Genomic DNA, 25,120 nt, shown 5'->3' with positions numbered 1-25,120 from the left:
GCAGTATTTTTCTAATGAAATTCCTTCTGTTATAACCAAATATAATTTTCCTTTTCAGAAAAGAAAATAATTGAGATATTGATATAGATTTTCTTTATCAAACTGTCATGAAAAATCTATTTCAAATAGATTTCAAGAAACAAACAAAAAAATCATTTGCTAAATAGAAACACACAGCCATAAAATAATATTTCTATTTGAACCAAAATTATTTGACATTTCAATCCTGCCTCAAGATGTTCCATTCAGTTTCCAGCTTATTTCCAATAATAAAATTATTTATGTCTTTTTGTTCCCATAAAATTGCGTCTAGTCTATTTACTGAATAGTCCAATATTACATCAATGCAGAAAGACATTTCGGTAACTGTTCAATTAACGAAGCAAGCAGTTTAATTAATAAAAACAATTTTTTTCCAAGAAAAAACTGAAGCAATTTTGCCATGCATGCTTCATTGTGCATTTTAATTTCTTGGTTTTAGCCTGTGATCGTTTAAACATAGTTATCAAGAAAATCTAAATGGTTAACTATAATTGCAAGATTATACTTTGTGCATTTTGTGGTGTATAAAATCTAGCATAAGGGAAAATAAACATAAGAGCAACAAAGAGGTTTATTCACTTACCCTCTTCATAACTACAGTCAGGGTAAATTTCACTCAGCCTTCGGCCATTGAGTTTTGTCCTGAAGTTTCCATGCACCACACAATCAGATACACTCCAGCTTGTGGGAGTAACAAATGGAAATAACGCTGTAAAAAGAATTGCCAAACAAATTTCCATGTGCTTAACCTAGAAGGAAGAAACTACAACTAAGTTAAACGTTTTCAACTGTGTTTAAACCCGAGGGAGTGATTTCACTTTTAGCAGGAACCTGTGACTAAGATTGCTTAGTAAGGAAATGATTAACACTCCTGTTGTCATCTGTTTGAGCTCTCCAGCTGAGGAAGATCAGCGAAGGGAACCTTATCAACCCTGGGCATGTGTGTTGTGAATACAGTGCCCACTTAGCTGGCAGTTAGCAACCTAAATTCAACTTTTTAATAAAAGTTCAAATTTTAATTTTTTAAATTAATTATTTATTTATTGAGAAATGGAGTTCCCTCCTGTCACCCAAGCTGGAGTGCAGGAGATCTCGGCTCACTGTGACCTCCGCCTCCCAGGTTCCAGCAATTCTCCTGCCTCAGCCTCCTAAGTAACTGGGATTATAGGCGCACACCACCACGCCCGGCTAATTTTTTGTATTTTCGGTAGAGATGGGGTTTCACCATGTTGGCCAGGATAGTCTAGAACTCTTGGCCTCAGCTGATCCAACTGCCTTGGCCTCCCAAATGGCTGGGATTACAGGCATGAGCCACCATGCTCGGTCCAGTGTTAGGTTATTCTAAGTAAAATTGTATTTAGAACTTTTGCAAATTTTATTAGTGGTTATTTTTTACTACTGTTCTAAAATATTTTGATTGATTGATTGATATTTAGAATGGAGCAGTTTATATGCAATAGAGAGAACACGAAATCTAAAACAAGATCTGGCCACGCACAGCAGCTTACATCAGTAATACCAGCACTTTGGGAGGCTGAGGAGGGCGAATCACCTGAGGTCAGGAGTTTGAGATCAGCCTGGCCAACGTGATGAAACCTCGTCTCTACTAAAAATACAAAAAAAAATTAGCTGGGCATGGTGGCATCCACCTATAATCCCAGCTACTCCAGAGACTGAGGCAGGAGAATTCGCTGGAACCCAGGAAGTGGAGGTTGCAGTGAGCTGAGGTCATGTTTCTACACTCTAGCCTGGGCAACAGAGCAAGACTCCATCTCAAAAAAAAAATAAATAAATAAAACAAGATCTGAATTTGACAACTGACTTAGGGATTCATGCAACCTTTAGCACATTCCTAACCTCCTTGAATGTCAGTTTCCATCCCTGCCAAGCAGGAACAACAATTCCCATTTTACGAAACACCACCTTCACTTCATGTGGTGCAGAATATTTTGTTATAAAATGTTCTATTTTTACCTTTCATTTCTGAGCCCTACATTAAAAGACAGATTATTAATTAGACACTCTTTCTTAAAGCTCCAAAGGTTTATAAGTAACATTAACAGGATCTATGTTCCCTCAGCCTTGTTTGTCTTCCCAACTATGCTCATTTCTTTCTTTTTTTTTTTTTTAAAGATGGGGTTTCACCATGATGGCTGGGCTGGTCTTGAACTCCTGACCTCAGGTGATCCACCCACCGTGGCCTCCCAAAGTGCTAGGATTACAGGTGTGAGCCACCATGCCCAGCCAACTGTGGTCATTTCTAAGAACTTAAATGTTCTTTTTTTTTTTTGGAGACAGAGTCTCGCTCTGTCGCCCAGTAGCTGGGATTACAGATATCTGCCACCACGCATAACTAATTTTTTGTGTTTTAGTAGAGACAGGATTTCACCATGTTGCCCATGCTGGTTTCGAACTCCTGACCTCATGATCCACCTGCCACGGCCTCCTAAAGTGCTGGGATTACAGGCGTGAGCCACTGTGCCTGGACATGTTCTTTTGAATTGTAAGTACTCTTCTGGAGACCAAGGGCATGAAAAAAAGGGGAAGGACAAATTAATGCGTATACATAACTTAGAGGCGCTAAAAAGTCGTCAAAGGTTTCTTTAAATGGTTGTTGTGAATAGCAATTATTATACTACACCATCAGTTCTTCATAGATACATCTCAAAGAAAAAACAAAACAAAAAAAAACACCCCCAGATCAGAGAAATGGCAGATTTATTATATTTAGGTAAATTCTGTCTACCATCTTGTGAGCAGGAGCCTGAGGTTATATTGCAAATACATGGCTTCTCTTAGGATATGCCGTGGAGTTCCACCCCACCCCACCAACAGGGCGACATAGATTGTACATTTCCTGCCAAGTGGCCAACGAGAGTCAAAACTGGGTCTCAAATATTGTGCTGTAAAAAGAACTTAAGAGCTAGTTGTCAGTAGTGTTTATTTATTATGCTATAAACTTTTAAACGTCACTTTCCTGCTCGCCCTTAGATTGCTGATTTAGAAGTAGATCAATGATTCAGAGTTCTTATCATCATTCCTGAGGTATTCACCTGGAATTGCCAGGTTACTTTTAAGAAATCAATGCATGGCAGATGCAGACAAGATTTCACCGTGTTGAACCTCTGCCTTGCGGGTTCAAGCAATTCTTCTGCTTCAGCCTCCCGAATTGAAACTCTGTCTCAACCTAGTTCAACTCCTGAGATGAAACCCTGTCTCAACCCTGTTCAACCTCTGTTGCCCAGGCTGGAGTGCAATGGCACAACCTAGGCTCACTGCAACCTCTGCCTTCCGGGTTCAAGCGATTCTGCTGCTTCAGCCTCCAGTAGCTGGGAGTTCAGTGGTGCAATCTTGGCTCACTACAACCTCCACCTCCCAGGCTCATGTGATCCTTGTGTCTTAGCCTCCCCAGTAGCTGGGACTACAGGCACATAACACCATGCTCTGCTAATTTTTTAAGGTTTTTGTGGAGACAAGGTCTCACTATATTGCCCTGGCTGGATCTTGAACTCCTAGGCTCAAGAGATCCTCCTGCTTTGACCTCCCAAAATACTGAGATTATAGGTATGAACCACCATGCCTGGCAAGAAAAGGCTTTTTAATGCAGGAAAAAATCCACTGAAGTTTGGGTAATAATTATTAATAGATATACTAGTGAGTGGGAAGGGACCATAAGACAGAGAGTTGAATAAAATATGACATTGAAGTTTCAAGCTTTGGTAAGACAGTGGGTAATTGGATCATTGCTAGAAATCGGGACATGAGAATGGGAAGATAATTTGGTGAGAATAATCACAGACAAGCATAGAATTATTGAACTGGACTCAGTGGTTGTTGTAAATGTTTAGCACATAGGACTCTCAGGCTGGGGAAGTCTCGGGGCTGAAGTAATAGATTTATTTTAGAATTATTAGTCTGGACATGTCCACTGAAGCAATGGCAATTTTTGAGATATTAAGAGAGAAGACAGAAAACTATTATCACATACCTAGGACCAACACCTCACTTAAGTTATAGAAATGGTAGGAAGCAGAAGAGTGGTCAGAGAGAAAAGAAGGGAGGACAGCATTCTCTAAAACCAAGGTGGGGAAGGTACAGGGAGAATTTCTACTTGGACACATGTCACAGAGATCAAGAGAAATCAAGAAAGATTGGAAAGATTTGTCTTAGTAAAAAATGGGTGGGGCGCCTTGGCTCACACCTGTAACCCCAGCACTTTGGGAGGCCAAGGTGGGCAGATCACCTGAAGTCAGGAGTTTGAGACCAGCCTGACCAACATGGAGAAACTCCATCTCTAAAAATATAAAAAATTAGCCGGGTATGGTGGTGCATGCCTCTAATCCCAGCTCCTCCGGAGGCCAAGGCAGGAGAATCGCTTGAACCCAGGAGGCCGAGGTTGTGGTGAGACGAGGTAGCACCATTGCACTCCAGCCTGGGCAACAAGAGCTAAACTCCGTCTCAAAAAAAAAAGTCAAATCAAGTTATTGATTTTAAGAATGATTTTTCTGTATTTCAAGAATGACTTTTTCTTTTTTCTTTATTTGTTTTAATTGGCTTATTTCTCCAAGAAAAAAAGGAATGATTTTTTTTCTAGAATGACAGCCAGAGATTCATAGAGATGGGTGATCAGGAGACCGAATCCTCACCCTTAAGTATGTCCCAACCACCTGAAAGACAGACAAGATAACCCTATTAGGTAATTATCTGAGAACATGCACTTGTTGACAACTGAACAATTATATATTAATATGGATGATTCATATTCATTTTTGATTTTAATCCATCAACATATTACACTGATATATGCATGGTTCTAGGATTTGCAAAATTCTAGAGAAAAGTCAAACTTGACCAGGTATATTCCTATTTGTTCTTTTCACAAAATATTATGAGAATTTTCTAGAATAAATAAATAAATAAATAATAGAAAAACAAAAAATAAATAGAAAAAAGTGCTTAACGATGGGGACAAAAGAGTAAAGAAAAACAAAAATAAAATAAAATAAATAGAGAATTTTCTTTGTCACATTTTCTCTGACCTGTGCACAATTTTGCTATGGATCTTGTTTTATTATTTTAATTGCTGGTCATTAAGTGTAAGATAATTTTTTTAAAGCTCATCTTTGCTGTTTATCAAGTGTTACCCTCCACTTATGACTCCATTACTGTGGAGTACTGATGGTGCTATAAAACAAACTAGCCCTCAGAAAATGGCCGTCACATAACCATAACTATGGCCTTGTTGGACCAAATATCACTCAGTGATGCCAAGTCATAAGAAGGCTTCTAGAGCAGTTTTCCTAGCAGGAAACATCACTTATGTGTTACATTCAACCATAATCACAATCATAGTAGATTTAATTTATTCTAAGTAAGTACTTGGTAATATTCAATGTCTTCTAAAGATCAAGTATGCCAAAACATATTTCCCTTTAAAACACCCGAAAATTTTACTGAAAATATGAATGAAGCGTGAGTATTAGAGTGTTCACTCGTAAGTGGGAGCTAAACATTGGGTACTTATGGATATAAAGATGGCACAATAGAAACTGAGGTCTTCTGGGGGGAAGGGTGGGCAAGGGGCAAAAGTTGAATGACTATTGGGTTCTATGCTCGGTACCTGAGTGATGGGCTTATTTGCACCCCCAAACCTCAGCATCGTGCAATATACCCAGGTAACTTGCACATGTAGCCCCTAAATCTAAAAAAAAGTTGAAGAAAAACAAAGTGCTCTAAAAATCATGTAAATTTGGAGAAAAAATTATAGTTTTAGCCATGTCCATATATTACTTTGATTAAACAAAGAAATAATGATGAATTCAAATATATGTGTATAACTATAAGTAAGAAACAATAAGCCAAAATATTAACTGTGGTTGTCTCTGGGAAATGAGATTTTTATTTTTTCTGTCTTTGTAAATTTCCACAATGAGCACGTATCATTTAAATAATCGTAAAAGCAGTATTCATTATATATAAATTAATCAGTGGATTACTCACGTACAGATAAAGAGTTATGTACTAGGTTAACAACTTTGCCTGCTAGACTTTACAGCTGCTTGTTTAACAATGGAACACAGCAATCAAATAATGCCCGGAAAGCTTAGGGTGGGAATGCTTTTAGACACTATTGAATACAGCCACACTTTTGCACCTGCAGTTTTACAAGCTGAAATGTAAAAACCTATCATGTTAATAAAATCAAAAATATTGTCTTCAAATTTTAATAAGCATTACAGAATTATGTATTAATGCCGTCTGTAATTCTGATAATTACCATCTTTCATCTAAAGGGCAAGCCAACGTATTTTAATGAGTTGATTAAAAATATGAGCTATTAGGTGGAAAGCAATACTATTTTAAAAATTCTAAATATTAAAAGCAATACTATTTTTAAAATTCCAAGTGTTCAAAATACTCATTAGACCTTAGAAATATTCTAATAAAATGTCCAGGTGTAATAAAATCTTGGACTAAAAAATAAAATGAACAGGCAAACAAAAAACAGTGTTAACTTATCATAAGGACACAATAATAATGTTTATATATTTTACACTTATTATAAAATGCACAGGCAAACAAAAAACAGTGTTAGCTTATTATAAGGACATATAATAATGTTTATATGTATTACACTTATTCTAGTAGTCCAGAGAGAGATACATATCGTTTTATATACTGTCCTTTTAATATATTGTTATATTTTTTTAATATTTTGTAGAAGATTTTTGTGTTTATGTTCATGAGGGGTATTGATCTCTAGCTTTCTTTTTCTTGTAATAGGTTTGTCTGGTTTTGGTATCAAAGTAATACTGGTTTCCCAAAGTGAACTGGAAAGTATTTCCTACTATTTTTCTGAGAAATAGTATATTATTTCTTCCTTAAATGTTTGGTAAAATTTTCCAGTGAAATTATATGAGTCTGGAGTTTTACTATTGGAACATTTTAAGCTATGAATTCAATTTTTAAAATAAACCTAGGACTGTTCAGGTTATCTATTTGCTTCTTTAATAAGTCTTGGCAGTTTACCCCTTTAAAGAAATTTGTCCACTTGATCTAAGTAATCAAATTTATAGGAATAAAGTTGTTTGTAATATCTGGAACACCAATGACATGACTGTACATTTTGATATTGTCTTAAAGGTTAATGAGGCTCTGTTCTTTTTTAAATCTTTTTTCTTCCTGTTTTTCAAATGGTATAATTTTTTTTAAATTATACTTTAAGTTTTGGGGTACATGTGCAGAATGTGCACGCTGTTATATAGTTATATATGTGCCATTGTGGTCTGCTGCATTAATCACCCCGTCATCTACATTAAATATTTCTCCCAGTGCTATCCCTCCCCTACCCTCCACCCCCCAACAGGCCCTGGTGTGTGATGTTTCCCTCCCTGTGTCCATGTGCATTGTTCAACTCCCACTTATGAGTGAGAACATGCAGTGTTTGGTTTCTGTTCTCGTATTAGTTTGCTGAGAATGATGGTTTCTAGCTTCATCCACGTCTCTGCAAAGGACATGACCTCATCCTTTTTTATGGCTGCATAGTATTCCATGATGTATATGTGCCACATTTTCTTTATCCAGTCTATCATTGATGGGCATTTGGTTTGGCTCCAAGTCTTTGCTATTGTAAACAGTGCCGCAATAAACATATGTGTGCATGTGTCTTCCATAATAGAATGATTTATAATCCTTTGGGTATATAACCAGTCAAATGGCATAATTTCTATTGGGCTATCTTCAAGTTCACTGATTTCTTCTGTCTTCTCAATTCTACTACTTAGCACATGTACTGAATCTTTTATATTATATACTGTAATTTTTTCTTCTAAAATTTCCATTTGATTTTTTCTTATAGTTGATTCTTCTGAAAAATTTTGTCTTTCATTAAGTTTATTTTTTATGCATTATAATAGCTTTAAAATCTTGATAATTCTAACATTTGTGTCATCTTGGGATTGGCATCTGTTGATTGTCTTTTCCCTTGAAAACTGGTCAAATTCTTCTGATTCTTTGTGTGTCAAGTATTTTGGATTGGGTCCTGGACATTTTGAATATTATGTTGTGAGAATCTGGATCTTATTAAAATCCTCTGGAGAATATTGATTTTTAAATGAGTAATCAACCCAGTTAGGTTCAGGCTTAAGTTCTATCTGTTCTTCTGTGAACACGGTTCTAATGTCACTTAAGTTTTCAAAGCTGTGGCTATGCTGCCTTGGGACTGTCCCATACATGTATCACACTGACGTTAGTATGGAGCTCGGACAGCAGATTATACCGCAGTTTGGTTCTCAAAGCCTTTGCTAGGTGGCTTTCAATCTGTCCCCTGTATCTGTACCTCAGGGAAGAGGCCAGGACCATTACCAGTTTATAAACAGAATCATGGGATCTCTAATCCACTTCTCTCCTCTCCAGAATTCCTCTTGCTCTCTTGCTCAAAGTAGTTACCCCTTTCTTGGTCTCCTGACCAAAAAAGATAGGTTTTTGGCTGGGCGCGGTGGCTCATGCCTGTAATCCCAGCACTTTAGGAGGCTGAGGCAGGCAGATCACTTGAGGTCAGGAGTTTGAGACCAGCCTGGTCAACATGGTGAAACCCGGTCTCCACAAAAAATACAAAATTAGCTGGGCATGGTGGTGTTCGCCTGTAATGCCAGCTACCTGGGAGGCTAAGGCAGAATTGCTTACACCTAGGAGGTGGAGGTTGCAGTGAGCCGAGATCATGCCACTGCACTCCAGCCCGGGCAAAAAAGAGCAAAACTGTGTCTCAAAAAAAAAAAAAGATGAGTTTTTAAAATCAATTTCTGCTGTTCATACTGCAGTTCTGGTAGGCGTTCACTCTTGGTTCAGAGCTTGGAGAGACAGGAAAAAACGAAACCAGAAAACTCAACTTTACATGAGTTTCTTTGCCCAATTCAACTTCCATTCCTAATCCAGTTATGCTTTCATTTACTTTTCAGAGACTACAGGTCTAGTCTAACCAGAGCTTTTATTTGTGTGTTTGTTTGTTTTTTTCTGAGACAGAGTCTTGCTCTGCCTCCCAGGCTGGAGTGCAGTGGTGCTATCTCAGCTCTCGGCTCACTGCAACCTCTGCCTCCTGGGTTCAAGCGATTCTTGTGCCTCGGCCTTCCAAGTAGCTGGGATCACAAGCTGCACTACAACACCTGGCTAATTTTTGTAAGTTTAGTAGAGACAGAGTTTCACCATGTTGGCCAGGCTGGTCTTGAATTCCTGACCTCAAGTGACCTTGGCCTCCCAAAGTGCTGAGATTACAGCTGTGAGCCCTGTGCCTGGCTGCTTTTACCTGTAATTAGAGAGATACATGGGATATAGTAACTTACTTGATCAACTCTGAAAGTCCTTTTTTCACACTTACTTTTAAGCATTTTCTATACCATTAAAATTTTTTAAAACACCATCTTACCATCTCATTACATTCCACTTTATGTATTTTAATTATGCATTCATTCTCTTAAAACAGTTATTTATTTATTTACAGGTATTGATCGACTTATGACCTATGCAACTTACGACCATTCGACTTTACGACCACAATCGCTAGCCACAACTGCTCCGCGTCTGGCAGCGCAAACGTTGCCCAGCTGGGTGTACGACAGTGCAGACCAGCTTCCAGCAGCACTACCATCTCCGCGTGCATATAGCCTACTCAACTTACGACCAAATTATGTTACGACCGGTCCGTCGGAACCAGTCGTGGTCATAAGTCAAACACTAGCTGTATTTTTGAGACATGGTCTCACTTAGTAATCCAGGCTGGAGTGCTATGGCACAATCACAGCTCACTGCATTCCTGACCTTCTGGCCCAAGTGATCCTCCCACCTCAGCCTCCCCAGTAGCTGGGAGCACAGGTATGTGCCACCACACCCAGCTCTGTAGAGATGAGGTTTCCCTATGTTGCTCAGGCTGGTCTCAAACTCCTGGGTTCAAGCAATTGTCCCACCTTGGCCTCCCAAATTGCTGGGATTATAGGCATGAGCCACCATGCCCAGCCTAAAAGCTATTTTTTTTGTTTACTTCTAATGGATTACTATTACATATAACACTGTGACATAAATTTGAGTCTTGTTTTCTGATTATTTAACATATTATTTTAGGTGCAGAATTACTATTTCGAAGATCACAAAGTTAGGCTGGGTTCAGTGGTTTATGCCTGTAATCTCAGTGTTTTGGGAAGCTGAGGCAGGAGGATTACTTGAGGTCAGGCCTTTGAGACCAGCCTGGGCCTACCTACAAAAAAAAAAATTAGTTGGGCATGGTAGTGCATACCTGAGGTCCTGAGTATGGCTACTTAGGAGGCTGAGGCAGAAGGATGGCTTGAGCCCAGGAGTTCCAGACTGCAGTGAGTTATGATAGCACCACTGCACTCAAGCCTAGGTAACAGAGTGAGACTGTTTTTGTTTTTGATTTCCCTTGAGTTCATCAGATTCTGTCTCTTAAGGGGAAAAAAAACCCCACAAAGTTGAAATTAAGGCACCAGCTAGTTTGTGTTCTTTTCTGGAGCCTCTTGGGAAGAATACACTTTCAAGTTCATTCAGTTTATTGACTGAATCTAGATCTTTGAAATTGTAGGGCTGAAGTCCCTGTTTCTTTGCTGACTGGCTGCTAGGACTCTCTCAGCTCCTAGAAGTCACTCTCAGGTTTTTGCCCCTGCCTCCTTCCAAATTCAAAGCCACCAGGGGAATTACTTTTTTTTTTTTTTTTTTTTTTGAGACAGTGTTTCACCATGTAGGCCAGGTTGGTCTCGATATCCTGACCTCGTGATCTGCCTGCCTCAAGCTCCCAGAGTGCTGGGATTACAGGCGTGAGCCACCACGCCTGACCTGGGAATTACTTTTACATCAAATCCCTTGCACACTTTGCCTCTCTTTGTATTCCTGTCTCTGTCCATTCCAGCCTTATTGAAAGGGCTCATGTGATTAGATTAGACCCACCTGGATAATCTCCTTAAGGTCAACTAGCTTGGGACTGTAATTATTCCATTCTTGAACCGCTATAAAGAAATACCTGAGACTGGGTAATTTACAAGGAAAAGAGGTTTAATTGGCTCACAGATCCACAGGCTGTATAGGAAGCATAGTGGCTTCTGTTTCTGGGGAGGCCTCAGGAAACTTATAATCATGGTGGAAGGCAAAGGGGGAGTGAGTCACTTCACACAGCAGGAGCAGGAGGAAGTGGAAGGAGGTGCCACACACAATCAGATCTATGAGAACTCATTATCATGATGACAGCTCCAAGGGGGATGGTGTTAAACCATGAGAAACCACCCCCATGATTTAATTACCTCCCACCAAGCCCCACCTCCAGCATTGGGGATTATATTTCAACATGAGATTTGGGTGGGGACACAGATCCAAACAGTTACATCTGCAAAATTCTTCACAGTAATGCCTCAACTAGCATTTTTTCTTTTCTTTTCTTTCCTTTCTGTTTTTTTTTTTTTTTTTTTTGAACAAATAATTGGATGTTACACCAGGGAATCAGAATCTTAGGGACCATCTTAGGATTCTCACCACAGGGTAACATCAGAAATACACAACAATCAATACATATGAATTGCTAGAGTATTATTGTTTAGGCCTGTGGACTCAAGAGATTCCAATAGCTAAACTTCTTTAAAAGTGACCTTATTAGCTGGGCATGGTGGCTCATATCTGTAATCCCAGCTACTTGGGAGGCTGAGATAGGAGAATTGCTTGAACCGAGACCCGGGAGATGGAGGTTGTAGGGAGCTGAGATCTCGACACTGCACTCCAGCCTGGGCTACAGAGCGAGACTCCATCTCAAAAAAAAAAGTGACCTTCATCAGGATATTTGCCTCAGTTCACTTCAGGTATTGCCACACATAACTAATAGTTATCTGTCATCATATATCTGTCAGAGATACAGCAAAAACATACATTCCAAGTACTACAGAGAAGGAAAGGGGGCCTGAAATGTTATTTAGTGTCCACTATGAGTTCTCTACAGCCATCATGTCATTGCATCGCCATTCTGCTCCTGAGATGGTATCCGTGTCCCCATTTTCTGAGAATTCCAAGGCTCAAATTATTTAGTAGATGACAGTGTTGCAAAGCCAACACTGATTTCCAGCCATGAAACATGTAAACATTGAAGTCTCAATGTTAACCAGTATTCACATAATATATAATAAAATATACTGAAAAGGGAGGCAAGGAGAAACAAGAGTCAACTTGAAGGGCCTCCTACAGCTAAATCTGGGATCTGCATCACAAAATGATAGCAATGGATAACTCAGAATAAATTATTGCACATTAGTCTATATTGATATCAATAAATACCTGAATAAAGAAATTGGGTAAAAGGAAAGCTCTTGCTTTACGGCAGGGGTCCCCAGCCCCTGGGCCACAGACCACTTCAAGTCCATGGCCTGTTAGGAACGGGGCTGCACAGCAGGAGGTGAGTGGTGGGCAAGTGAGCAAAGCTTCATCCATATTTATAGCTGCTCTCCATCATCTCCATTATCACCTGAGCTCTGCTTCAGCTCAGGCGATAGATTTAGATTTAGAATAGCAGCAGCATTACATTCTCATAGGATTGCAAACCCTATTGTGAACTGTGCATGCAACGGATCTAGGTTGCAGGCTCCTTATGAAAATCTAATGCCTGATGATCTGCCACTGTCTCCCATCACCCCAAAACAGGACCATCTAGTTGCAGGAAAACAAGCTCAGGGCTCCCAATGATTCTATGTTATAGTGAGCTGTATGTTTCATTATATATTACAATATAAGAATAATAAAGGGCACAATAAATATAACACACTTGAATCATACTAAAACCATCCCCCACCCCCAGGTCTGTGGAAAAATTGTCTTCCATAGAACTGGCCTCTGGCGTCAGAAAGGTTGTGGACGACTGCTTTATAGAATTCCAATTAATGTAGAAGGCATGGTAAAAATAGAAAATTTTTCCTGATTCTCTCCGTCCTCCCACCCCCTACACTTCAATAAACCTCTGTGTGTTGTTCCCCTCTGTATCCATGTGTTCTCATCATTTAGCTCCCACTTATAAGTAAGAACATGTGGTGTTTGGTTTTCTGTTCCTGTATTAGTTTGTTAATAGCCTCCAGCTCCTGGATACTAGGCTTAATATCTGAGTGATGAAATATTCCGTACAACAAACCCCTATGACATGTTTACCTATGTAACAAACGTGTACATCCTGCACATGTACCCCTGAAAAGTCAAACATTTTTATCACCAAGCAAGAAGAATAGTATCTTTCTATACTCCTATAGACAAGGATATTACAAAATTATCATCCTATGAAAAGATTTGAGAGTAATCAGCCAAAAGAGGTAAGAAGAGAAAGCATTATAGAGATCTATTAGGTAGCTAAATACCTTTTAAGTAAGCTATTTTTCCTTCCCCCCCACCCCCCGAGACAGAGTCTTGCTCTGTCACCCAGGCTGGAGGGCAGTAACTATCTTGGCTCACTATAACCTCTGCCTCCCAGGTTCAAGCAATTCTCCTGCCTCAGCATCCCGAGTAGCTGGGATTACAGGTGCCTGCCACCACACCGGCTAATTTTTATATTTTTAGTAGAGACGAGGTTTCACTATGTTGGCCAGTCTGGTTTCGAACTCCTGACCTTGTGATCTGCCACCTCAGCCACCCAAAGTGCTGGGATTACAGGCGTGAGTTACCGTGCCTGGCCAAGTAAGCTATTTATCTAAACGGAAAAAAAAAAAAAAAAAAAAAAAAAAAAAAAAAGAAAATTACTATTTGACATATGCCAGAGCAGTAAGGCAAGACTCATCAATCCTAAAATTTGTCGGCAGAGTGTAAGAAATGGAATATTTACTTTCTCAAAGTATTTTCCCAGGAGGTAATAATTAATTATAAAAGGGAAAACAGTAACTTTACAAAAGAGATATCTGGTAGACACTATCTTAACCAAGTAATCAATGTTATGCTTACTGATGAGACAAGCTGACATTCTTGTGCCTGTTGACATGATGCACTGATATATCAACATCACTCACATGGAGTTCTTACCAAGAAGGCATATTGTTAAGAAACATCAGATGAACCAAAATCAAGGGCCATCCTATGAAATACCTGAGCAGTGCTCTTCAAAAAGTACCCAGATCTTGAAAAGCAAAGAAATTCTGAATTTTTTAAAAGACAACTAAGATATTATAACTAAATATAACATGTGAACCTGAATTGGATGCTGGGCTAGAAAAAGAATGGAACAATGGTAAAAGTTGAATAAAATCCATAGATTTTATAACTTTAAATTTTTGACATATATCCATTCTATGTCCTCATAATAGCATAAGAGAATTTTATCAATGTTAATTTTTCATAATTGTACTGTGGTAATTTAAGATGTTACATTAGGGAATTGGGGTGAAAGGTTATAAAACATCTAAAAGCCTACATTTTACCTCAGTTTACCCACAATGAAATTTTGCTGTTACTTCAAGTTTACTTAGTAAACAACTTCCTCAAAGGACAGAATTATTTTAACTTTCTCTCTTCTATATATAGATTGCCCCTGACTGATGGTTTGACAGGATTTTTTGGCGTTACCGAAGTGTGAAAACAATACAAATTCAGTACTAACCATGGGGTTATGTCCTGATAAACCCATCATAAGTTGAAAATATCATAAGCTGAAAGTTTCAATTCCAATTTCTATCCTGAAACTTCTAGAGGCAGTTAAAAACTTTAATTACAGGAAGCATCTTTATCCTAATGATTTTTTTAAACCTACCTTAAGGTTATCAGAATTAAACAAGATGATGCAAGTACTTATAACATTGCTTGACAATAAACAGTCTCTCTGAGGTAGATACTATTTATTATTTCTCATTTTACAGGTGAGAAATCTGAAGCTTGGAGATGAAAAATAACTGGCTTAAAGTTACATAGGTAGGAAGTGGCGTACAAGACTTTGAACCATGTCTGACCACAATGCTATACAGTTTGTCTTCTGTTCTAAAGCATTTTTATTAATGTCAACCCATTCTTCAACTCCTCAGTACACACAAAAAATCAAGTTTTTCTCTTTCCCTCTCATTGGCATTTACCATTTTTCTTGAATTTTGGATCTAATGTAATCAACAACGAAAAACACAAACAAGAACCAGTTATTCAATTACAAAGCCAACATTCTAGATGCAATACAAAAGTTAATTAACTAACTCACTGATACTCACATAACTCAAACACAAGTTGCAATTACTTTATTTCTTTAACAATAAAATAGTAATAACAACACAATAATTCAGTTGTAACAAAGCCACCAACAGAGGAAAACAAAAACAAAGCTAATTAAGAAGCACTGCTTCAGCTCAAATTAGTTATCTCCTTTAAACAGGAAAAATAACCATTAGTCTAGTGGTTCTCAACCCTGTCTGCACATTAGAGGGATGGAGGGAAAGAGGACTGGTGCTTAAAAAAATAGTTATATCCAAGACTCACCTCAGAACTATTAATTGAGAATCTCTGAAGAGTGAGGCTCCGGCAAAGATTTTTAAAGTGCTGTCAGTGTTGAGAACTACAGGTCTAAAGTAATAAGGAATAAAACCATGCCTTGAAACAATTCAAAACCAAGAAGCTGATCATATAATACATTTCTTTCCTCTAATCCTGGGAAAAGAGAGGGAAGCAGGCATCGACTCAGTTTTCACTGTTCTTTATCAATCTTCAGTCGCCCATAGTAGAGTTTAACAAACATCAAATATTGGAAGTTATGCAAACATGCTACCCAAGCTGAAATTCTCACTACTTAACATTTGAAAAGCTCTTTTAAAATAGCTTTTAAAACAATCCCCCATCTTAAGTTTGCATAGATGTTCAAGTCAGCTATTTGTTCAACTAACAGAGTCAACAGAATGTATTAGAAAGTACTTTATTAACAACAGTTATTATAAAACAATACTGATTTTATGTACTACAAATAAACTTTTTGGTACAGATAGGAGGAATATTGGAGTGTTTCCCACCTATTTCTAAAACTGCTAGAATTTATTTTCATCAGTACCTTCAATTCTAACATTTAAACAAAGCTTTTTTCTCTAAGAAAGCATACATAAAATACTTCCTTTACAACTGTACTCTATCCTTGACAAATCCCTATTAAGAGGTTCAGTAGTAATTGTAGGTATTTATTGTCAGAACAGTGTTTCTTTATTTCTCAGGTTTGGAAATATAACTTCAAGTATGGAAAATAACTTTTCCCTTAAGAATACATGAATTAATTTAGAGACATCTCCTCAAATCAGCCAATCCTACTGCTTTAGCTCCTTACGTCAGGACTCCATGTCAACCTCAGACCCTTCATTCTTGCCCTGAAGTGTTGCTTCTGTCAGGGTGTCTTCATTTAAATCTTCAATGTCTGCCAGATCAATAGGTGGCAAAGGATTCCTCCAGTACTGGAAGGTATTATACTGCCAAAATTCTTCATTGTGCTTTAGAGAAAAAGAAAAAAGATGAAAGTAGCTTAGAAAAAATTAACTTTTTTTCAGAAAACAAATTTGTTTGAAAAGCAAACATATAAGATTTTGTAGTCTATTTTGTATTTTTAACAAATACAAATTTTTAATTTTGTCTCATCTAAGTACTTCATGTACTCAATCAAATCTGTGCATTTAAATATTTATGATTTGTGAAAGTATTTAAAGTTAAAGGAATTTTCCACAATTTTCTCCCATTTTTCACCAAAAGAAAATTATCTAAAAACAGTCTTAAAATTTTTTATCTTTTAGTTAGGAAAATAAAAATTTAAAAATACAAACACACACACACTCCTTATAATTTACTTTTGGTCTTGTTCTTAAGGTTCAGTGTTTTAAGAGATTTACTTTACATAGGCCAAAATATTTTGAAACCTTCCAAAAAGTATTAGGCTATAAACAAGATGAATAGCAAGAAAATCTTAAACTGATCATCATTTTATTAAAGATTAAAAAAAAATCAATGCTCAATAGCCACATGACCTAGTGGCTAGTGTGCTGGACACACAGGTCTGTAAGAAAGTCTCATTAGGAAGTTCATTGTCTTCAATGCTGAGCCTTAAATAATTAAGTTTTGGGGTAATTTTTAATATTGGAGTAAACACGTAATAAGTCAAAGAAAAATTTGACTTTAATAAGAAAATGTGGTTAAAAACGAGGTTCTAGTTCTCTGCCTTTTGAAAAATCTACTGTACAAATTATCCACTTATAATCATAGACCAAAAAAAGGTCTTTTAATTATGTTAGTAAAACCTAGTGACTAAGGGCACAAACTTTGCCACCAGACAGACCTGGCTTTGCAAGATAACTCCACCACCCACTAACTCTGATCTTGACCTCATCGATAAAATGGAGAACTTTTAAAAATTAAGGCTTAGCATAGTAATTGCTAATATTGCTAGGTATTATATTCCAATAAGCCTATGATTATTAATCACTGTCTCCTTAGTAGAACACTTCTGCTTACTTTCCATTAAGAATATCTAACAGTGGCTGGGCATGACTACTTCTGTAATCCCAGCACTTTGGGAGGCAGAAAGATTGATTGAGCCCCCAAGTTTGAGACCAGCCCTAGCAACACAGCAAGACTCTGTCTCAATTTATTAAACAAAACAAACAAAAACTAACAGTAAGAGACAACACTGACAGAGCAATGAATCTGTATAGTAACACTAACATGAAAAAAGTACATGAGGCTGGGCATGGTGGTTCATGCTTGTAATCCCAGCACTTTGGGAGGCCGAGGCAGGTGGATCACCTGAGGTCAGGAGTTCGAGACCAGCCTGACCAATATGGTGAAACCCCATCTCTATTTCAAAAGAAAAAAACATGAATATTTAATGAATACCTGATTTTATTTCTCTAGTCAAAAAACATCTGAAACAACTTAGGAAATGCCCTGAAGTTCCAGGATAGAAATGATGTAACATTATTCTGCCTAGATTGCATCCTCAATGTAGAAAAAAGGTATTTGAGGTAGTATTTCCTAAATGAGGTCCCAAAGGTGAGGGCTGGGACATAAGCCCTATTCTGAGCACAAAAGAAACCAGGCATTTATTGTATTGAACTGTTTACTTCTCTGTTTTTGTTATATTCAATTTTCACTTGGTAATCTGGTATAAAATCCTTAAAACAAAAAGCCGGTGTCTTTGGAGACAGAAAGGAAAAATGGAAGCTGGAAAGAGCATGTTTGCCAGAGAAGTGGTTCCAGAACAAATCTAACAAAAAGAACAAACAGGAAACTTACAGAAAAAAAACAAAAAACAAACAGTCCAGTGTGGTAGTGTGTGCCTGTAGTCCCAACTACTCAGGAGGCTAAGGCTGCAGTGACCCAAGATCATGTCACTGCACTCCAGCCTGGGCATAGGAGCAAAACCCCTCAAGACCCTTTAAAAAACAAAACAAGAGACAGGGGGACTAGCCGTGGTGAAGAAGGAATCCCTGGAGCCAACCTTTTTCTGTGTCATGTCCTTGCAGCGACTATAGGAAGTAGAGAGCTACCAGATCTAGTCACTGCTGTGGGAGAAGACAGTTGAGTCTAAGACTCTAAGCAAGCATCATCGCGTCCGACTACTAGAGAACTCTCACCCTTTGCCTACTGTCATTTCCATATTTCCCTCTTATCAACTGTGTGGCATACCATAGTCAGTGTATTCTGGTAGGAAAGACAAGCCTATGCATGGGTGCAGTACTAAAAACGCTCTGAAGAGCTTTCAAAAAGTTTTCAAACTACACAGCCCCTAATCTCCATATCCAATAGGTTTAGAAGACTATCCATTTTCAGTTGATTTTAAATATCTGAGAGCGATCTGAAGAAAAAGTTTAAATAAGGCTCATGTTTCAATCATAGGCCAAAAAAAAAAAAATCTCAACTATAAAACTCTCATTGTTTTATTGGATTTTTCACAAGAACAAGTCATGTCTAAGAACTTTCATTTATTTTTTTTTTGGAAACGCATTTGAAAACTCTGACATAAGATACTTAACAAAATTTTAAAAAACAAAAAAACAAAAAACTTTGGGTGGATGCTATCAGATAGTAGCTGAAGAGAATTTGGGGAATTCTGAGAAACCTGTACTTGGTTCTTCGTCTCCCAAGTCCCCTGGTAAGTCATTTCAGGACTGTGAAAAACCACTATGAATACCTAAGTCTAGACCAAAGCTGTCCAATAATATACAACGCTCCAAAAACATAATTTAAAATTTAAAAAGTAAAAGAAACTTCTGGTATTAATTTTAATATATTTTCTTCAATATATCCAAGTTATTTCATGTGTAATCTATTTAAAATTTTGAGCTATTTTATCTTCCTGTATTTCTTATTAAATCCACGAAATTCCGTGTATATTTTATACTTAGAGCAAATTTCCATTTGAACTAGTCACGTTTCAAGTGTTCTTACTGGCTAAAGGCTGGGCAGCAGAGATCTATACAAATCGAGGCATGCCTAGATCTTCTCAGGATTCTTAGGTGCAGAGATGAGGCAGGCTCATTTCTTGAATAGGAACCCTCCAATGATTCTCATATACACCTTACCTTAAGGCCCAAATTAATTTTTTCTTTTTTTTGAGAGAGAGTCTTTGTTGCCCAGGCTGGAGTGCAGTGGCCCTATCTCAGCTCACTGCAACCTCCCCCTCCCAGGTTAAGGCGATTATCATGCCTCAGCCTCCCGAATAGCTGCGATTACAGGCATGCACCACCACACCCAGGTAATTTTGTATTTTTAGTAGAGACTGGGGTTTCACCCTGTTGGCTAGGCTGGTCTCCAACTCCCGACCTCAGGTGATCCGCCCGCCGTGGCCTCCCCAAAGTGCTGGTATTACAGGCGTGAGACACCATGCCCCGCCACCAAATTAGTTTTCAACAATACTTTTGCCTAGGATCAGATAACACTATGAGTTAAAAAAAGCTTTGCCCAAGTTATGAAGGTCCACTCTTTTGTCCAGAAGAGCTGTACCAGCCTGTTGGACGTCCTATTAATCGACGGCTACCACACTTCTCTCTCTCTAGAAAAAGAATTCTAACCCGAATTCTAATCATCGTTAAACCCACGAAGGCCCGCTACTCCTTTGACTGTCGTTTGTCGTTCGGCTGAACCTATCTCTTCACGGTCAGCGTCCTCACCAAGCTCACAGCCTGCCACGACCCACGGTCCCGTTTCCCTCTTACAGAGTGCGGCGCTGACGCCGCAAGGCCACTTCTACTGCTCCCGACCACGGTCCGTTTCCCGCTAGAGCAGCCCAGTGCTTTCTGCCCCTCGGAATCCCGGGGCGTGTCTCCTGGGGGTCGGCGTCCTCTCCCGGAGCGGTGACCTTTTCTTTTCGCCTCTGCAGGCGTCTTAACCAATTCAAGTCATGAGTGGGACCCGGGGCGCTTTGAGTGTGGGGAGAAAAGGCGAGCCCCTTAGCCCCTCAGCCCACCTGACCCCAGCCCCTACCTGGCGGGGTGCGACCCCCCAGTCTCCCCGCGGGGGCCCTGCGCGCCCCGCCCCGTCGTCGCCACCGCCCCTCGGGGGCCGGGCGCCCTGGAGCTCCTCCCCTGGCCCCCGCCGCACAGGCGGCGGCGGCAGCAGCAGCTGCGGTGGCTCGCCAGTCTCCAGGCCTCGGTCCTCTTGCTCCAGGCCGCCCGGGGCGCTGTTGTCCCCGCTGTCGCGGCGCTTGCTGGGCGATGCTGAGGGCTCTGCCATGGTCCCTGCGTCGATTTTGCGCTTTCGGTGCTGTTCCGGTACGCCGAGGGGCTGCCCAGGATGCGCGGCCCCGGGCGGCCGGATCCAGAGAGGCGGTGGCGGCGGCTGCTCAGGGAAGTCGCAGAGCAGGAGCCGCTTCCAAGGCACGTGGAACGTCACCGGCTCGGCCGCACGCCGCTTGGCCATGGGCCCAGAGGCTCGGGCGGAGCCCGCCAGGCGCGGGAGACCGATCGCCGATAGCTGTGGGGGCGAAGAGCGAGGACTGAGCGCGTGAGGGAGGGACAGGCCGAAGTCGGGCGAGGAGGCGACAGGACGCTGGAGGGGGCGGGGCAGCTCGTGCTCCGGCTAGGGTTGGGGCTTCGGCCGGGAGGCAGCTCGCGCGCGCAGCCCTTGCAGCTGCAGAGATACTGCCCGGACGTTGAGAAGCAACCGCGAAGCGGCGGAGATTCGAACCTGCGCACAACGTGCGCGCGCGCACTCTCTCCTGCCAGGCGGAGCCGCTGGTTGGTGGAGGCTCGCGGGGCGCGCTCCCGAGCGCCCTCGCGACCGGAAGTGCGCGCCCGGAGGTAGGCGGGAAGGCGGCGGCGGGCTTAAAGACCCGATCTAGTGGCCCGCAGAGGGGCGTGACCTTCTTTCCTCAAGGGCGTGGCGGTGATCTTACTACTACGTTCGGCATAGTGCGGTACGTTCTAGACACTTCTATAGGAAATTTAAGTCCTTTAAAATGTGTATTTCCCTACTCCAGTCAGTGAGGACGGGGGTGCGCCTCCATGAGATTAAGACAAAGATAATAGAGTTCCAGACTATTCTGAGCAACATAGCAAGACCTCGTCTCTACACGAAAATTAGGCCAGTCTTGGTGGCCTGACTCTGTGGTCTCAGCTACTTGGGAGGCTGAGGAGGAAGATTCAGTTGAGCCCGGGAGGGGGAGCCTGCAGTGAGCCAAGATAGCACCACTACACTCCAGCCTGGGCGACAGAGTGAGACTCCGTCCCCCAAAAAGAAAAGAATACAAACTCTCAATAAACTAGTGTTTAAAAGGCTTTACAATAGGTAATTATTCAAATGACTGAAGGGGAGTCCAGGCTAAGTAGCAAAAGCTAACGTAAAACACACACACGCACACATCGAAGTGTATGTTTTGCACAGCTGCTGTGGAAGGTGAAGCAGGCACCACATTCCTGGAAGATCTCTTGATTAAAAACTTTACGGAGGAAGTTATAGACAAGATGTGCAGCTCATCCAAAATAGCTGGGTAGTTGGCAAGAACCAAGCCTGAGGCACAGCTCCTGTCCTTTCCAGCTGAAACCTAAAATTGTTGGGCTCTTAAATTAGGTTGGAAGCCTGAGTTCCCTGCTTACTCTGGGCGGTGGTCTGATCAAGATTCCAAGACCATTACAGCAAAATAGTGTCAAGTGAAGTGAGGTGGAGACAACCGCAGTATATTTACTATTTTATTATTATTATTTTTATTTTTGAGACAGTGTTTTTCTTGGTAGCTGAGGCAGGAGAGCAGTGGTGCCATCATGGCTCATTGCAGCCTGCCCCCACTGGGCTCAAGCGATCCTTCTGCCTGGGCTTCCCGAAGTGCTTCCTTTTGCAGGTGTGAGCCACCGCACCTGGCCATATTTACTATTTTAATAGTTTGATAAAGACAGTAACCAAGTAAGCAAAAGTGGAAGGCAGAAAATAAGTCTATTATCAGTGCTTTGAAGGGAGAAATTACTATCATCATCTTCTGTAGAAGATAATTCTATTCTAGTGCTAGGTACTAACTCACTGCTAATTACTCTGTGCCCCTGCACCTCAAAGTGGTTGTGAGAGGACAAGTTGATTATTTAGTTATTAACAAGCACAGAAATCTACCAGATTAGGGTAGTAAGCAATAGCTTTTCTGTTTGATCTTTACTTTTCTTGTTTGAAATTGATAACAGGCTGGGTATGGTGGCTCACACCTGTAATGGCAACACTTTGGTAAGTAGAGGTGGGCGGATCATCTGAGTCCCAGAGTTCCATACCAGCCTGGCCAACATGGTGAAACCCTGTCTCTACAAAAAATATAACAATTAGCCCGAGGTGGTGCCTTGCACCTGTAGGCGCTGGGAGGCTGAAGTGGGAGGAACACTTGAACCCAGGAGGCAGAGGCCAAGATTGTGCCAATGTACTCCAGCCTGGGTGACAGTGTGAGACCCTGTCTCTGGGAAAAAAATAAATTGAAAACCCATCTGTCTCAAACAGAGGAAGAGTTTTGCCATTTTTAAATCAGCAGGAAAGATCTTAATGGTAGCCATCAGGTGCTGTTGAAAGGGTGTGAGGGGGCCTGTCTCAAAATAGTCAGTGTGGTTTACCTAATGGTTGATTCTTTTGTGTTCCTCTTTACAGATTTGTTTTTTCAAAATTGTGAAATTTATCATATATGCAAAAGGTTGTATAAAATACACATATAGTTAAAAGAATGATAGTAATACACAACAGCATTCTGTTTCAGAAATAGAATACTGCCTGTACTAGAACATGACAAGCTCCCTATGCACCCATTCCCCACTGGCACATATCCTTCCTTTTCCCTCATTCCCGATAATTACTGTTTTGAATGTTGAGTTAATCATTCCTTTGCTTTTTAACTTCTCCATCTGTATGCATATTGCTAAATAACGTTTTTTTTTTTGTTTGTTTTTTTTTTTTTTTTTTTTTCAGTTGGGGGCTTGCCCTGTTTCCCCAGCAGGCTAGCAGTGATGCAATTACAGCTTACTGCAGCCCTGACCTCCTAGAGTCAAGCAATCCTCCCACCTCAGCCTCCTGAGTAGCTGAGGCTACAGGTTTACACCACCACACCCAGCTAATTTTTAAAATTTTTTTGTAGAGCCGAGGTTTTGCCAAGTCACCCAGGCTAGTCTCAAAGTCCTGAACTCAAGCAGTCCGCCTGCCTTGGCATCCCAAAGTGTTGGTATTACAGGCATGAGCCACCACGCCCAACTTAATACATTTTTTGAAACAGGGTCTTGCTCTGTCGCCCAGGCTGGAATGTAGTGGTGTGATCACTGCTTACTGCAGCTTCAGCTTCCTGGCCTCAAGCAGTCCTCCTGCCTCAGTCTCCCAAGTAGCTGGGCCTACAGCTTGTGCCACCACACCCAGCTAATTTTTTATTTTAGTAGAGACAAGTTCTCACTATGTTGCTCAGGCTTGTTTTGCCTTTTTTTTTTTTTTTTTTTTTTTTTTTTTTAAACAGCTTTACCTAGGTCTAAATGACATACAATAATTAGCATATAAAGTGTACAATTTGATATTCATACACTTGTGAAACCATAATCACAATCAAGACAATCAAAGTTTTGAGAGCAGCCTCTGACATCTTGTTCAGGAGTATGTCAACTATACTTGGCCCTTTGTTCTTCCATGATAGCATCCTCTGTAACATTTTGTTACCCTTTTGAAATTTTGATTATAATTGCATTGAAATCATAGATCAATTTGGGAAGAATTGTTATCTTTACAATATCAAACTCACTTCCTGTTCAAGAATATAACTCTAAAGTTTTTTTTTAATCTCTGAATAAAGTTTTATATAGCTCACCATAAAGAGCTTATATCTTTGTTTAGTGTATCCCTAACTACTTTATAATTTTTGTAGACAATCTTTTTTTCTTTTTAAATAACTTTTTCTGAGGTTTTTTTTTTTTTTTTTTTTTTTTTTTTGCTGCTCTGGGTTCTTTTTTTTAAAGGCCTGGAAGTAGAATTTGAAATTAGTTTACCCTAAGTTGTAAATAGTACCAGATCTACTTATTCAAGGAACTTGTCCATTTCATTCATCAAATTTGTTGGAATATTTTCTTAGTTTCTCTTTTTCCCATTTCATTGGTTTCTACTAAATTGGGATTTACTTTGCTCCTCTTTCTCTGGCTTCTTCTGATAGAACCTAAGGTCATTGATATTTTAGTCTTTGTTAGTTTTTCTTTTCTTTCTTTCTTTTTTTTTTTTTTTTTCGAGATTGAGTCTCCGTCTTTTGCCCAGACTGGAGTGAAGTGGCACGATCTTAGCTGACAGCAGCCTCCGCCTCCTAGGTTCAAGTGATTCTCCTGCCTCAGCCTCCTGAGTAGCTGGGACTACAGGCGTGTGCCACTGCACCCGGCTAATTTTTGTATTTTTAGTAGAGATGGCGTTTCGCCATGCTAGCCAGGTTGGTCTCAAACTCCTGAATTTAGGTGATCCGCCCACCTCAGCCTCCCAAACTGCTGGGATTATAGGCATGAGCCACCCGCCAGCCCGTCTTTGTTAGTTTCTAGCATAAACCTTTAAAGCTTTAACTTTCCCTGTAACACTGCTTTGGCTGCATCCTACAAAGTTTGGTATGTTGTATTTTCATTATCTTTCAGTTGGAAATACTTTC

The 25,120-nt window shown here is 40.1% G+C and overlaps 1 protein-coding gene across 2 annotated transcripts; it reads right to left on the bottom strand.

Moving 5' to 3' along the window:
- Nucleotides 1-15,714: 15,714 nt before the first annotated feature.
- CUNH9orf40 (chromosome unknown C9orf40 homolog) lies at nucleotides 15,715-21,720 on the bottom strand. Of its 2 annotated transcripts, XM_032290899.1 has the most exons (3): nucleotides 20,485-21,720; nucleotides 20,217-20,374; nucleotides 15,715-16,502 (listed from the first exon to the last, which is right to left on the bottom strand). In XM_032290899.1, the coding sequence occupies exons 1-3, from the start codon at nucleotides 20,917-20,919 to the stop codon at nucleotides 16,415-16,417; spliced, it is 681 nt and encodes a 226-aa protein (XP_032146790.1). In that variant the 5' UTR covers nucleotides 20,920-21,720; the 3' UTR covers nucleotides 15,715-16,414. The 2 variants fall into 2 exon arrangements, with proteins under 2 accessions (XP_032146790.1, XP_032146791.1); XM_032290900.1 differs by lacking the exon at nucleotides 20,217-20,374.
- Nucleotides 21,721-25,120: the final 3,400 nt, after the last annotated feature.

The sequence above is a fragment of the Sapajus apella genome, unplaced genomic scaffold (assembly GCF_009761245.1).
Source record: "Sapajus apella isolate SASKATOON/1434 unplaced genomic scaffold, GSC_monkey_1.0 scaffold24, whole genome shotgun sequence".
NCBI lineage: Eukaryota > Metazoa > Chordata > Mammalia > Primates > Cebidae > Sapajus > Sapajus apella.
This window is presented reverse-complemented; position numbering and strand designations above follow the sequence as displayed.

Coding starts and splice junctions, on each gene's coding strand:
- CUNH9orf40 (XM_032290899.1), bottom strand. CDS start 20,919: ATGGCCAAGCGGCGTGCGGCCGAGCCGGTGACGTTCCACGTGCCTTGG. Junction 20,375..20,484: donor GGGGGGTCGCACCCCGCCAG/GTAGGGGCTGGG, acceptor AGACGCCTGCAG/AGGCGAAAAGAAAAGGTCAC. Junction 16,503..20,216: donor CGGCGTCAGCGCCGCACTCT/GTAAGAGGGAAA, acceptor TTTTCTCTAAAG/CACAATGAAGAATTTTGGCA.